Consider the following 16,299-nt stretch of genomic DNA (forward strand, 5'->3'; position numbering starts at 1 on the left):
GGCGAATGCGGGGGGCTGGCTGGCTGGCTGGCGGGCGGGCGGAACAAGCTTGTCCGGGCCATAACTATGTCGTTCATTGTCATATTTTAAAATCATTTGGCACATTTGTTCACCATCATTGGACGGTGTGTCGCGCGAAATAATTACGTCGATATCTCCAAGGTCAAGGTCACACTTTGAGTTCAAAGGTCAAAATTGGCAATAAATGAGCTTGTCTGGGCCATAACTATGTCATTCATTGTGAGATTTTACAATTATTTGGCACATTTGTTCACCATCATGGGACGGTGTGTCGCACGAAAGAATCACGTCAATATCTCCAATGTCAAGGTCACCACAACTTAAAATAGATTTATTTTGAAACAAACTTACAAAGGGGGTTAATTTTGTTTGTTCATTTCAAAAGTTCAGTTTGAGTTGTCTCCCTTAATCAGATTTTTTTTCACAATGAAAACCTGGTTTTGTGACAATTTTGTCCCTTGTTTATTTGTGTTTTATGATGACAATACGTAGATGAATATATTTGTGCAGTTTCGCAGAATTCTATTTTAATTTTTTTTTAAATTTCATTTATGTGGTTACAATAGTACAAAATGACGTTTTTTGGGTGACATACAAATTATAAAAAATGAATTTCTTAACATTTAACTTGTGTACTCCATTGTATTGGTAGTGTGTGGTTTAATTAAATGGTATATGATGTTTCTTAGCTTATATAATATCTACATGTTGCCAATTTCATAGGTTATTAATTATTTTTACGCAATTAGAGATTTTTCAGTTTTATTGAAAAAGTACATGTTATATAATGGAGAATGAAATCAAAACAAGGTCGGTGACCCTATGTTTTTATTTCATTTTTTATGCCCCGGTAGGGTGGCATAAAGCAGTTGAACAGTCCGTCCGTCCGAAAAAAAACTTTAACGTTGGCCATAACTTTTGCATTATTCAAGATAGAAACTTGATATTTGGCATGCATATGCATCTCATGGAGCTGCACATTTTGAGTGGTGAAATTTCAAGGTGAACATCATCCTTTAAGGTCTAGGGTCGAAAAAACTAAGTCAAGGGAAGTAATAAGCTCTAAATGGACATAGTTATCTGACCTGCCCACATGTATATTTTTGTTATATAAATCAAAGCAGCGCAGTAGGCGGCATTGTGTTTCTGAAAAACACATTGTGGTAAAAGGTCAAAGTCATCCTTTACGGTCTACGGTAAAAAATACAGATTTAAGGGAAGTAATAAGCTTTAAAAAGGGAGAAAATTATTCAAAATTGAACATAGCCACTTTATATATTTGGCATGCATGTGTATCTCATGGAGCTGCACATTTTGAGTGGTGAATCTACAGTCACGGTAGTGGCTTTTAATAATTTGCTACTAAAAATAGAGATTTGTTACAGACAATTATTTTCAAGGGAAGTAATTTATATAATTATAAATCTCATTATATATTTCCTTACCAAGAATTGAAGTTCTTTTCACAGTTACTGTACAGATTTATTATTTTGATTATTTATAATCCAAATGATTGATTTTTCTTTTCTTTTTTTAAATTATATAATTATAATTTCTTTGATGTTCATTACATACCTGTGGACTTATGTCCATAGATACATGATCAACTCTGGCTATGATCTCTTTTTAACCACAGGCCTTGGTTGTCAGTGATGTCTGACATGGTCATAGTTGACTGTGAGACCCCCCCCCACCCCCCCCCCACCCCCCCCCCCCCCCCCCGGTTGGATTGGGCAAAATTCAAGGGAAGTAATAACCTTTAAAGGGAGATGATTTCTATACCTGCCAAATGATAAATAGAAATTTAATTTAAATGTGGCGCAGAAGGGGGCATTGTGTTTCTGACAAACACATCTCTTGTTCATATAATATTTGTATATATATTTTAAATATAAATTTTGGACAAAATCTATTAGATGAAAAAAATATCAGCAAAACTGCAGCAACACCCCTTTAGCACTGTACAAAGTTGCATTAAATAAAGAAAAGAAAGTTACAATTATTAAAGCATGTGAGTTAATCATTTCAGATTGGTTCAGGGCTGTGGTCGCCCTGGAAGCTACCGTTTCTACCACTGGCAGATAATAGACACGTTTGTTTACTTTAGCCACTATTTTGTTACCATTCCTCCTCCTTCTTGGACAAATGCAGCTCATAGACATGGAGTTAAAATACTTGGTAAGAACGTTATAAATGAAGATTCTTTGATTTGGTTATAGGACACATTTGTTAACTAAACAATTTAAGAATAATATTATTAAAAGTAATGACTCTGACTTTTGTCAGACTTTTACAGAATGATAATCTCCAAGTGCTTTAGTGCATATTGTCAATGTTTCCCAATTGTGTTATTTTTCAGGAGTTATAATAATAAAATATTGAAATATTAAATCCTATATTTTGCTTGAAATTTTCGCCCAATTTGAACAGAATTATAGTTATTTGCAAGATAATTGCTACAGCGCATATTGTTGAGGCTTTACAATTGCATATTTCAAGAGTTATGGCCTTTTTTACCAGATTTTCCGAAGGAAAAAACTGGTTATTAGATTGGCGAATGTCGGCAGGCGGCTGGCGGGCGGTTGGAAAAAGCTTGTCCAGGCCATAATTTTGTCGTTTATTGTGAGATATTAAAATCATTTGGCACATTTGTTCACCATCATTAGACGGTGTGTCGCGCATAGAATGACGTCACTATCTCTAGGGTAAAGGTCACACTTTGAATTCAAAGGTAACAAATTGCCACAAATGAGCTTGTCCGGGCCATAACTATGTCATTCATTGTGAGATTTTAAAATCATTTGGTACATTTGTTCACCATCATTGGGCGGTGTGTCGCGCGAAAGAATTATATCTATATCTCCAAGGTCAAGGTCGCCATGACTAAAAATAGATTGATTTTGAAACAAGGGGGTAACTTTGAACAATGCACATTTTGAGTTGGTCTCTTTTATCAGACTTTTTTTTTTTCAAATTGAAAACCTGGTTTTGTGACAATTTTGTCCTTGTTAAAAATAGAAATGATAGTGACAGTGACTATTGAAGTGATTTTCAGGATTAGGAATTGAATGTTGACTGAACAATGGGCTACTCCAAACAATATGATGTAAATTAAATGCTGATAACTTAATATTTCTTTAGTTCTGATGTTTTTCTTTTTTCATTTTTTTTTCAATTTCGCGAATTTTCATAGATCTCTGACAGATAACCTCAGGTCTGATAGAAAACTTACCAGTCAGACCAATTGTCTGAAAGAAGGATGTTAAGTTTAAAAAAGTCTGGAAACCTCCGTAGATAATTGTTAATTAGACTTCAGCTTTCGGTTTTATAACTTTTTTTAATTAAATAATTAGGCTGTTATTTTAAGGATTTCCCCACAAAGGACACACATTTGTGTCACTTAAATGACATAGTCAAATTCCTTGATCACTTTTATTTCAAACTGAAAGGATGAAATTCTTTTCCATCACGACGTACAAATGATAAATAATTATAATGGCTGGTTTTGTGACAATTTTGTCCTTTGGTTTTTAATTACACTCTGCAAAACTCCTATATTTTTAATCCATTTATCTTCAAACTTGGGCAGAATAATTATCGCCAAGTGCTACATCCCATATTGTCAAGGTTTGATTATTGCATTATTGTTTTCTTTGCTTCAAGTTACTTAATGCCAGGGCAGTTATTTTTAGTTTTTTTTCTTGAAATATCAATATCAATTTCTTACTGTACACTTTTGACTAGAATGCACAAATGGCTTGGGGTAAATAACTGTCTGTAAAGGTTCTTGTTAAATGTAAATGAGGTATGTACATGAAAGCTACAAAAAGAAGTCATTCATGTACAATGTAAGTACCTTACTGGTATCTTATCACCATTTATGTAGTACAAGTTGGCTGCAGCTTATTGTGTGTTGTTGATGTTCAAAGTGATACCGGGTACATGTTCAGTAAAGCATGCCTTTGTTCACAACACTATAGGAACAGTAATCACTGAATGGGATGATGGCAAGGCCCGATGTGCTAAAATACTTGAATCAGAGGCTTCATACAAGCAGTTTGCAGACCAGCTTGTGAAGATTGCTGAATACTATCGATTTGATGGCTGGTTGATCAACATAGAGAATGCCATAGAGGTAGAGAATGCATCCATTATGCTTCAAATACATCCTTTTCCTACTGTTGCCATATAATTTGATTTTATGTAAAATTCCAGTTTAATTTCAGTACCACCAAATTCGTCAAGAACTATTTTGTACAATATTGTCAGTAAAATTCAAGACTACAACTGACATAAAATAAGCAATTGCTTAGCTGAACTTAAACTGCAATTAATATGGGAGTGGGATAAGCAACTGTTTTGTTTTTTACATTTACTGTATATAATTAAAGGTACAATAATATACTAGTAGTTGGGAATACTGCGATACATTCATACCAAATTTATTATTATGGTACAGTTTGCTGTATTTATGATAATGTTTTGTCAGGGCTTTTATTTGAACTGGTTTAGACTTCAGAATTTTGTTTGGCTCGACTAAACGCCCCCTAATTGAAATGTTTGTGGCATGAAGACTCCATTTTTTGTATGAAGTGTGCCATTTCAGCCAATAGTTGCATCGGATTTCCTTTCCAACATTATCTTATGGATGGGATGGAGCTACAGCTCTAGTAATATCTACTGTATGTTATAGGAACAAAGTAATCATACGGTCTAATTACTTTATGATATGCCAATTTAATAAGTGATGGATTAATTTAATAACAAGAGAGTAGATTGGTAAGAATCAAATTATTATATTTTTCAAACATGTACAGAAAACTAAGAATGTTTTGAAGAACAATAATCAGATGCAAAGCTGTCAAAAAATTAGTTACAACTCGTCATGATTGTCAGTAAAGTTTGTTCATTGTTTGCTGTTTTATCATGTTGAGAAATGAAAACGATGTTTTTATTAATTCAACAATAAAATTATATTATGACACAGTTACATAAAACAAAACAACAATAAAATAAGAATTAACTTCAAGTTCTTTTTATTCAGAATGATAAATCTGTATTTCAACCATATCTGTATGTTCAGAATTCTGTACGTAATAGATTTATTAGTAGAAGTTTGGATTTACAAAATAATGAAGCTACGTGTTTTAACAGAGTTCTGATGCAGTGGAGAGACTGCGTGGATTTGTTGGCTACCTGACTACTGTACAACACCAGAGCTGCTCTGAGTCAGAGGTGATCTGGTATGACAGCGTGCTCAACAGCGGCAAGCTGGACTGGCAGAACGCTCTCAATGCTGGAAACCAGTAGGTAGACAATGCTGGAAACCAGTAGGTAGACAATGCTGGAAACCAGTAGGTAGACAATGCTGGAAACCAGTACGTAGACAATGCTGGAAACCAGTAGGTAGACAATGCTGGAAACCAGTAGGTAGACAATGCTGGAAACCAGTAGGTAGACAATGCTGGAAACCAGTAGGTAGACAACGCTGGAAACCAGTAGGTAGACAATGCTGGAAACCAGTAGGTAGACAATGATGGAAACCAGTAGGTAGACAATGCTGGAAACCAGTAGGTAGACGATGCTGGAAACCAGTAGGTAGACAATGCTGGAAACCAGTAGGTAGACAATGTTGGAAACCAGAAAGTAGACAATGCTGGAAACCAGTAGGTAGACAATGCTGGAAACCAGTAGGTAGACAACGCTGGAAACCAGTAGGTAGACAATGCTGGAAACCAGTAGGTAGACGATGCTGGAAACCAGTAGGTAGACGATGCTGGAAAACAGTAGCTAGACAATGCTGGAAACCAGTAGGTAGACAATGCTGGAAACCAAAAAGTAGACAATGCTGGAAACCAGAAAGTAGACAATGCTGGAAACCAGTAGGTAGACAATGCTGGAAACCAGTAGGTAGACAATGCTGGAAACCAGTAGGTAGACAACGCTGGAAACCAGTAGGTAGACAAAGCTCAGTAATGGGCAACTGGGGTAGATGATGACATTCAATACATTTGAGCCGCGGTCTTGGTAAACAGGGTTTAATGCATATGCGTAAAGTGTTTTCTCAGATAAGCTTGTGTAATATGCAAAGGCTTATCAGGGACGAATAAAATGGCATTGTAAAGTAAACTGTCTGAAAATTTAGAATCACTCACTATGGTCAAAAACCTGTATTTCAGAAAATTTTGAGTAACACAAATTTTTTTTTCCCTAAAACGGGAATGTCCTAAACTTTAGAGTGTCAGAAAACTTAGAGTAATTACGATATTTGAGTATGAAGTTTTGTGTTTATTGTTAGTGGAAAAGCAATGTGTTACACTATTACATACAGACCTTTCCCCAGAAATTAGGGGCTTATAGTTGGCAATGACTTCCATTATTTTCATAATTCAATGTGGCCTTCATGAATTTCTACATTAATCTAGAGCACATAGATACTTGGAAATTTTTGCTACAATGGTGTTCCTGAATTAAGAATTCAGACACAGTGGTTATCTTGATTTGAATATTCAGGCAGAGGTTTGCCACTGTATTTAAAGGCACTGCGAAAAAGCCTGATTTCTTGATCTTGTTTTGTGTGATTTTGTAAAAGAAAAGAAAAAGAAAACAAGCAATAGTACACTAATTGTTTTTTATGTAGGATCTTTTTTGATGCCTGTGATGGGATATTCCTGAACTACTGCTGGACAGAGGAACATCTATTAGAGTCCAAGAAAAATGCATTAGAGTGCAATCGTCCATTTGACGTATATGTTGGTATAGATGTGTTTGGGCGGGGTTGCCCTGGGGGTGGAGGATTCAACACTGTAGAGGTAAATGTCTGATGTAGCCATTATTGTTGTTGGGGATATTTTTATGAAAATATCATAACTATGGTCTTTTCTACCTCTTTTCAGAAGATTTTCTCTAGGATGTCTAATTATGTATATATATTGTCTGTGAGTCTGTATAGAAAGTTGAATCTCTGTCTATCAGAATTTTAACACTTGAGTTGTTGACTTTGGGTCCAGAGGATATTGTTAGAATAATCACTTGTAATCAATTAGTTTTTGAAATGTTGCATGCATAATTAATATTAACCGATAAAATATATTTCATGGAGAAATATTTTACAGTCATGGTTTTATTGTGGGTGGCATTAAGCGATTGGCTTGTTGGTTCATCAGCCATATCTTGGAAGTGCTTTGGCGGATTTCATTGAAACTTAGAATTAGTATATATATGGATAAGAGGATGATGCACGCCAAATGGCATTGTAAACCATCGGATAATAAGAGAGTTATGGCCCTTTGTATCTTGAAAAAAAAAAATTGACGGATTTCATTGAAACTTGGTATCAGTATATATATGGTTAAGAGGATGATGCACGTTGGCATTGTCCATCCGTCCAGAAAACTTTTGTGACCAGAAATATATTGGCGGGGGATATCAATTCAACAAATTTGCTTGTTGATTCCTGTATGAAGGGTAGGGTATTTTTCTCCCCTGATTCGGTTCTTAAATCACACCCCGGATTATAAATGTCAATGAATGGTGTCACAAGAGTCAATATTTTCAGACCTTGACAGCCGCACGCAAGCACAATCTGTCTGCTGCAATTTTCGCCCACAGCTGGGTCTATGACAAGCTGGATGTCAAACAGTTTACAGAGAACGAGGACAAGTAAGGCCCTCTTGTGTTAACTGACAGTTGTAAATTGTATGAGCAGCAGACTGGGAAAAGTGGGCTTAATGCATGTGCATAAAGTGAAGTCTCAGATTAGCCCGTGCAGTCTGCATTTTAACGCGCATGCTTTAAGCCCAGTTTTGCATGAACAAGGCTCATGTTCACTGTTCTGCTACAAATTGTACTCATTTCATATGTACAAAATTGTTAATTGGAATGTGTTCACAATCAAGGACATCTTTAAGGAACAAGAAATAACTGTTTATTATGCTGATTCTTAAGAATTATTTTGGTGAAGAGTTGTTACTCTTGAATCCGGTGGGGTATTTGGTCACATGAGCCCCATTCCCAATATCAACAAGTGAATTGTTTTCCAGAAAGACAGTCTAAAATTCGCATTTGAAGGTTATTTTTATGCCCCTGGTAGGGTGGCATATAGCAGTTGAACTGTCTGTCAGTCAGTATGTCAGTATGTGTGTATGTCAGTATATGTGTATGTCAGTCTGTCCATCCGTCCGAAAAAACTTTAACATTGGCCATAACTTTTTCACTATTGAAGATAGCAACTTGATATTTGGCATGCAAGTGTATCTCATGGAGCTGAACATTTTGAGGGGTGAAAGGTCATGGTCATCCTTCAAGGTCAAATGTCAAATATATGGCGTCTGTCCGTCCGAAAACTTTAACATTGGCCATAACTTTTTCAATATTGAAGATAGCAACTTGATATTTGGCATGCATGTGTATCTCATGAAGCTGCACATTTTGAATGGTGGAAATTCAAGGTCAAGGTCATCCTTCAAGCTCAAAGGTAAAAAAAAAATCAAAGCAGCGTTCTCATGAAGCTGCACATTTTTAGTGGTGGAACTTCAAGGTCATCCTTCAAGGTCAAGGTCATTTTCAAGGTCAAAGGTAAAAAAATAAAATAATTTCAAAGCGGCGTTATCATGAAGCTGCACGTTTTAAGTGGTGGAAGTTCAAGGTCATCCTTCAAGGTCAAGGTTATCCTTCAAGGTCAAGGTCATCCTTCAAGGTCAAAAGTAAAAAAATATATATCAAAGCGGTGTTCTCATGAAGCTGCACATTTTGAGTGGTGGAAGTTCAAGGTCAAGGTCATCCTTCAAGGTCAAAGGATTTTTTTTTTATTTCAAAGCGGCCCAATAGGGGGCATTGCGTTTCTGACGAACACATCTCTTGTTTTATTGATTTTCTCACAAGTATAATATTGAAAACTTTTATTCTCAATTTAAAGTATTTGTATGCAGCACAAAAACAAAAACACCAATTTCCCAATTTTTTTGCCAAAACATAGCGATTTTTGTCAATCCAAAGGGCCTCAGCCTTAGCCTTATTGTCAGAATGATGTAAAAAACACTGGGCTCTAAAGTAAAGTAAATGCCTTTGCTGTACACTTCTGCATTCAGGTTCTGGCAGTTGCTGGGACATCTGTGCTCCCCCTGCTGCTACACAAGTCTGCCTCTAAGTACCACCTTCTGTCAGGGGTTTGGAGAGAGGTTCTTTGACAATGGCATGGTGGGTGATGCTGAGGCATTTGAGATTTCTAAAAACTGGGCATAATGCATGTGCGTAAAGTGTCCTCCCAGATTAGCCTGTGCGGTCTGCACAGGCTAATCAGGGACGACACTTTCCGCTTTTATGACATTTTTCGTTTAAATGAAGTCTCTTCCTAGCAAAAATCAAATTTAGGCGGAAAGTGCGGACTGCACTGGCAAATCTGGGACAACACTTTACGCACATGCATTATGCCCAGTTTTTTCAGAACACGGCTCATTTGTGTTAAGTGTTGTCTCAGATTAGCCTGTGCAGCCTGAGGGGGCTTCTTCAGGGATGACACTTTTCGCTTTAATGGAGTTTTAATTAGTTTTCAGGAAGTCTCTATTAAAAGAATATCCAGTTTAGGCAGAAAGTGTTGTCCCTGATTGGCCTGTGCAGACTGGATGGGATGACTCTATACACATATGCATTAAGCCCTATTTGCCCTGACCCCGGTTCATACTTTGGTTACTTACATAGAATTTGCCAGTTAACAAACTGTAGATTCTTGTTACTGTGTTATTGTTTTCGGTATCTAAAAGGCAGCATTTGAAAAGAAACGCTTATATCTTTAGTTATTGCCATAATAACTATATTTTAGAAAGTTTAGTAGTATTTATGAGATAGTGAGACATTGCACAGTACAGCAAATATACTTGTAACTTCTAAATCTATATGTGTGTTTTAACTTCAAATATCTTGATAACATATTCATCTGTGCTGTTGTCATTGCTGCAAAAGACGCTGCATGAAAAGTTAGTTTAAAGAACTACATGATGGGACACATCTTTAATTGGACGAGCGAATTTAAATTTAGATTGATTGCAATACGATACATGTACAAAGAAATGTTTGATTGCGTCATACGGAGCATGTAAAAAAACGTGCTTTCCGTGGACTTTCTGATAATGGGTAAAAATTAAAGTGCATCTCTGTTAACTATTACACGGCATTTGCATGTAAATAAATCGTCAGGATTTTTAAATTTATTTTTAGTTTACGTACTGAAACATTAAACACATACAAAGATATTTTTATTTATTAAGCATGTGTAGCATATAATAAACGATAACACACTTACACAGCCATAGTTTATACAATGAAATACAATACACAATAAATACAAAACATAAACAGGTAATCGTTTTAAATAACTTTAATTTGATAATTATTCCGCTTGCACTTGCCTTATTGAAATTAGCGCACCGAACCACTCTGATAGGGAATACATGTAATAAACACGGACTCGCGAGTTTTCATACCTTTATTGACATTACACAACATATTAACACCAATTAGCTGTCGAGTGTTGTTTAACCTCTAATCGATTAAAATCAGTTAAACGGACGGATAAAGCAATCAAGCTGTGAATGCCAGCTTCTTTGAATTTTCTGAGAATACATGAAGTTGCATAACATGGATTTGAATCAGACATGGAAGGTTGGAGAAAAAACGGGATCCAAGGACCCCCGCGTTATATTGGACACAGCGTTATAACAGACCGCACTATATTGGAGTCACAGTGTATACATAATTGTTTTATGACGCAAAGTATGATAAATACTTTGACAATACCTTTTTGTGTTATTATAGTATCAAAAAATGTTTGTTTCATTTTTTCTAGCCTGTTGGTAATCCTTGGTTCAACATGAGCGTACAGCAACTTCAGCCTTGCTTCATCCAGTCTCATGGCAAAAGTGCCTCTGTAGAACAAAACAAGAACCAGTCCAGAATTCAGATTCCTCGGGCCAGTGTTACGTCGGAACAGAACCCCGGCATTGTAGATGGAGAATCACAGCCAGAGATGGGCGTGTGTACAGATGATTCCTTTATAGGTGGCTCTTGTTTACGCTTGACTGCTGATATTGGCAACAGCCAGTTTGTTAAATATAGGTAGGCTTTGAATATTCCGAAGTGACATGGTGAGCTTATGTGACCGTGTGATGTCTGGCGTCCGTATGTGCGTGTGCGTGCGTGCGTGTGTCCATCAACAATTTGTTTGTGTAGACAGTAGAGGTCACAGTTTTCATCCCATCTTAATAAAATTGAGTCAGAATGTTTATCTTGATAAAATCTGGGTTGGGATTGTATTTGGGTCATCTGGGGTCAAAAACTTCTTATCTAGGTCAAAAACTAGGTCACATAATAGGTCAAATAACAGAAAAACCTTGTGTAGACAATAGAGGTCGCAGTTTTCATCAAATCTTTATGAAATTTATTCAGAATGTTTATCTTGATAAAATCTGGGTTGGGATTGTATTTGGGTCATCTGGGGTCAAAAACTAGGTCACTAGGTAAAAAACTAGGTCAAATAATAGAAAAACCTTGTGTAGACATTAGAGGTCACAGTTTTCATCCAATCTTTATGAAATTTGGTCAGAATGTTTATCTTGATAAAATCTTGGTTGGGATTGTATTTGGGTCATCTGGGGTCAAAAACTAGGTCACAAGGTCAAAAACTAGGTGAAATAGTAGAAAAACATTGTGTAGACAGTAGAGGTCACAGTTTTCATCCAATCTTTATGAAATTTGGTCAGAATGTTTATCTTGATAAAATCTTGGTTGGGATTGTATTTGGGTCATCTGGGGGTCAAAAACTAGGTCACTAGGTCAAATAATAATATAAAAACCTTGTGTTGACAATAGAGGTCGCAGTTTTCATCCAATCTTTATGAAATTTAATCAGAATATTTATCTTGATGAAATCTGGGTTGGTATTGTATTTGGGTCATCTGAGGTAAAAAACTAGGTCACTAGGTCAAATAATAGAAAAACCGTCAACAATCTGTTTGTGTAGACAGTAGAGGTCACAGTTTTCATCCAATCTTTATGAAATTCGGTCAGAATGTTTATCTTGATGAATTCTGGGTTGGGATTGAATTTGGGTCATCTGGGGTCAAAAACTAGGTCACTAGGTTAAAAACTAGGTCACTAGGTCAAATAATAGAAAAACCTTGTATAGACAATAGAGTTCACAGTTTTCATCCAATCTTTATGAAATTTGGTCAGAATGTTTATCTTGATGAAATCTGGGTTGGGATTGTATTTGTGTCATCTGGGGTCAAAAACTAGGTCACAAAGTCAAATAATAGAAAAACCTTGTGTAGACAATAGAGGTAACAGTTTTCATCCAATCTTTATAAAATTTGATCAGAATGTTTATCTTGATGAAATCTGGGTTGGGATTGTATTTGGGTCACCTGGGGTAAAAAACTAGGTCACTAGGTCAAATAAAAGAAAAACCTTTTGTAGACAATAGAGGTCACAGTTTTCATCTAATCTTTATGAAATTTGGTCAGAATGTTTATCTTGATGAAATTGGGTTGGGATTGTAGTTGGTTAGTCAGATGAGCAATTCAGGGCCATCATGGTCCTCTTGTTTAAATGAAAGACCCTGTACTGATCAAAGACAGTGACATTTGCATTACCTGTATATAAATTTTGTACAAAATCACAATATAACTGAACATTATAATTATAGTTGCAATACCATGTTATTTTTGTTTTACCGGGTATATGAAAATTCATACATTGACAAATCACAGGAATTCGTACAAAGATACATTTTAATTATTTACAGGTACACTACCAGTGTTGTATAGGGCAAAACAAACATATTTGACCCTTGATTAAAAGTGGCTTAATTCATGTGTGTAAAGTGCGGTCCTAGATTAGCCTGTGTGGCTCACCCAAGCTACTCTGTGTCCCCACTTTCTGCTTGTATGAAAGTTTTCGTTTAAAGATAGTCCCTTTTTAGCAAAAATCAAGTTTAGGCAGAAAGTGTTGCGATTTACCTGTGCAGACTGCACATGCTAATCTGGGACGACGCTTTACGCACATGCACTAAGCCGCTTTTTCCAAGAGTGTGGCTCTCATTTTAATGTGTCACCTTAATTTCCTTGCAGCCTGTTTTCGCTGGATGTTCAGTTGAAGCAGTACTCCTCAGTCTACGTCTCGTTCACCTACAAGATCCTACAGGACCCAGACTGTGATATCTTCTACGAGCTTCACTTGCAGCACGATGCACAGTCCATCGTGTTGGTTCTCCTGCCGTTCCCAGACGGGGACAAGCCAGTTCCCATATTTGGCAAGGACATGGCCTGCATGTACGTTCACGCCATCCCAACCACCAGTCTGCCCAAGCTACTGAGCGTGTCCACTCCTCAGCAGAACAACACCCGATGGAGGACAAGGTGACTACCTTTCAAGTGTTAAAGGACTCATTGGAATTTTAACAAACTCAAGCTTGTAGCTTTGGAAGCCTTTCTTGAATTAATTTTTTTTGTATAATTACTTGATACTGTGTTTTAACTTTTTCTGGTCCTACATAAAGCGAAGTATAAATAAAAGTTCAGTATTTTTTAAATCACAATTACAAATGATTGCAATCATGACCATTTTTTTCAAAGTGTCCCGTTAATACAATTACCAGTTCCCCAAAACATGTACCATTCTTTATATTTTCTTTGAAAGCAACCGATTTTATACCTAATGTTAAGCTGGTAGATATTAAAAGTTCAAGTTTATGACATTTATAATATTTTTAATACATGCATCTAACTGATCATAGATATTAGAGTAATCAGTTTCAATCATCAACAGGTGCTTACAGATTCAATGAACAATAGGTGCTTATTCTTCCACATTGTAAGATATTGTGAGCCTTGTTCGGGGTAAACGGGACTAAGTGCATGTGCCGAAAGTGTTGTCACAGATTAGCCTGTGAAGCCTGCACTGGCTTATTAGGATTGACACTGACTAATTTGTTTTTTTTTTGTTTCTAAGAGACATCCTTTGAATGAAAACTTCAATAAAAGCTGAAAATGTCCTCCTTTATTAGCCTGCACTGGCCTATCTGGGACGACACTTAAGGCACATGCATTAATCTGTTCCTGATTGTGGACTCTTGCAGATGGTTTCCAGTGCACAGCCTGTACCTGAAGTTCTGTAGACTGACCAGTGTCAAGGTGGGAATGACCACTACTGACCCACAGCCCAAGAAATGTATTGCCCTCCTGGGGGACTTCAAGGTAGTGTGCCCTATACAGTCCTCTTTCTGGGAAAACTGGGCTTAATGCATATGCGTTAATTGGTGTCCAAGATCAGGGACTACACTTTACGCCTGAACTGAATTTTAGTTTAGAAGAGACTTCCTTTCATCAAAAAGTGTTGTTTTTTTAAGCAGAAAATGTTGTTCCTGATTAGCCTTTGCAGACTGCACAGGCAAATCTCAAGCAACACTTTGCACACGTGCATTACATATCTTCTACTTACCCACATGATTACTGCCCCCCTGCGTTCTACTTACCCACGTGATTCTTTCCCCATGCCAGCTGATCTCGGTGGAGAGTCTGCCCAGTGAGTTCCCTGCAGTGGTCCTCGACAGTGTGACCCCTGACCTGACCTCCTCCTACCCGCTGATAGATGAGGCCTGTAACAATTACAACAAGGAAGACCAGGTACCAGCACCAGAGTCAGTCAACTGGGGAGGTATGGAATTTGTTAAGTTTTTTTTTTCTTATGTCTTACTATGCCAGTAATACAGATTATTACTTGAATTAGCTCTAATCTTGTTTTGTAAGGTTTTTATACCCCCCCAAACGAAGTTTAGGGGGGTATATAGGAGTGAACTTGTCGGTCTGTCTGTCTGTTGGTCCGTATTAAGTGTCCGCTCTCTAATTCAAGTAGTTTTCATCCGATCTTCACCAAACGTAGTCAGAAGTTGTATCTACATGATGTCTAGGCCAAGTTCGAACATGGGCCTTCCTGGTTCAAAAACTAGGTCATCGGGGTCACTTAGTGCGTTTTAAACATTCAGCCTGTTGTCCGCTCTCTAATTCAAGTAGTTTTCATTCGATTTTCACCAAACTTGGTCAGAAGTTTGAATATGGGTCATGCCGGGTCAAAAACTAGGTCACGGGGTATCATAGCGTTTTAAACCTCACCATGTTGTCCGCTCTCTAATTCAAGTAGTTTTCATCCAATTCTCACCAAACTTGGTCACAAGTTTTATCTAAATGATCTCTAGGACAAGTTCGAACATGGGCCTTGCCGGGTCAAAAACTAGGTCACGGGGTCACTTAGTGCATTTTTAAACATTCAGCATGGTGTTCTCTCTCTTATTTAAGTAGTTTTCATCCGATCTTCACCAAACTTAGTCAGAAGTTTTATCTAGATGATCTGAAGGCCAAGTTTGAACATGGGCCATGCCAGATCAAAAACTAGGTCACAGGGTCACTTTGTCCGTTTTACACATTGAGCATGGTGTCTGCTCTCTATTTCAAGTAGTTTAAATCCGATCTTCACCACATTTGATAACAAGTTGTAACTAGATGATGTGTAGGTCAAGTTCGAACATGGGCCATGCCGGGTCAAAAACTAGGTCACGGGGTCACTTAGTGTGTTTTAAACCTCACCATGTCGTTCGCTCTCTAATTCAAGTAGTTTTTATCTAATCTTCACCAAAATTGGTCAGAAGTTGTATCTTGATAATGTCTAGGTCAAGTTTGAATATGGGTCATGCCGGGTCAAAAACTAGGTCACGGGGTATCATAGTGCGTTTTAAACCTCACCATGTTGTCCGCTCTCTAATTCAAGTAGTTTTCATCCAATCCTCACCAAACTTGGTCACAAGTTTTATCTAAATGATCTCTAGGACAAGTTTGAACTTGGGCCATTCGGGGCCTAAAACTAGGTCATGGGGTCACTTAGTGCGTTTTTTAACATTCAGCATGGTGTCCGCTCTCTAATTCAAGTAGTTCACATCCGATCTTCACCAAACTTGGTCAGAAGTTTTATGGAGATGATCTTAAGGCCAAGTTAGAACATGGGCCTTTCTGGGTCAAAAACTAGGTCAGGGGGTCACTTAGTGCGTTTAAAAAAATTGAGCATGGTGTCTGCTGTTTTTTGTGAAGACGACATGCAAAATATTATGTGTCAATGCGGCATGTGGGGATATTTATCACGTCTGTGACAAAGCTCTAGTTTTTTTTATAAATATAGCGTAGTACGTAGGTGAAATAATTATCCAAAAGGGGCACAAATTAAAATAAAGTGTAA

At 37.1% G+C, this 16,299-nt stretch overlaps 1 protein-coding gene across 3 annotated transcripts in view; it reads left to right on the forward strand.

The window, feature by feature from the left end:
- Positions 1-16,299, forward strand: part of LOC127866587 (cytosolic endo-beta-N-acetylglucosaminidase-like) — a 33,867-nt gene that overhangs the window by 6,487 nt on the left and 11,081 nt on the right. For all 3 annotated transcript variants that reach the window (XR_008043044.1, XM_052407220.1, XM_052407221.1), the window contains exons 3-12: positions 2,051-2,199; positions 4,002-4,156; positions 5,176-5,327; positions 6,662-6,833; positions 7,580-7,683; positions 9,111-9,219; positions 10,865-11,133; positions 13,146-13,433; positions 14,153-14,270; positions 14,574-14,730. Coding sequence is in view for 2 of the 3 variants with exons in the window: in XM_052407220.1 (XP_052263180.1) it covers positions 2,051-2,199; positions 4,002-4,156; positions 5,176-5,327; positions 6,662-6,833; positions 7,580-7,683; positions 9,111-9,219; positions 10,865-11,133; positions 13,146-13,433; positions 14,153-14,270; positions 14,574-14,730 (1,673 nt within the window). In the remaining variant the exon portion in view is untranslated. The remainder of the gene's footprint in view (positions 1-2,050; positions 2,200-4,001; positions 4,157-5,175; positions 5,328-6,661; positions 6,834-7,579; positions 7,684-9,110; positions 9,220-10,864; positions 11,134-13,145; positions 13,434-14,152; positions 14,271-14,573; positions 14,731-16,299) is intronic.

The sequence above is a fragment of the Dreissena polymorpha genome, chromosome 2 (genome assembly GCF_020536995.1).
Source record: "Dreissena polymorpha isolate Duluth1 chromosome 2, UMN_Dpol_1.0, whole genome shotgun sequence".
NCBI classification, from domain to species: Eukaryota; Metazoa; Mollusca; class Bivalvia; order Myida; family Dreissenidae; genus Dreissena; species Dreissena polymorpha.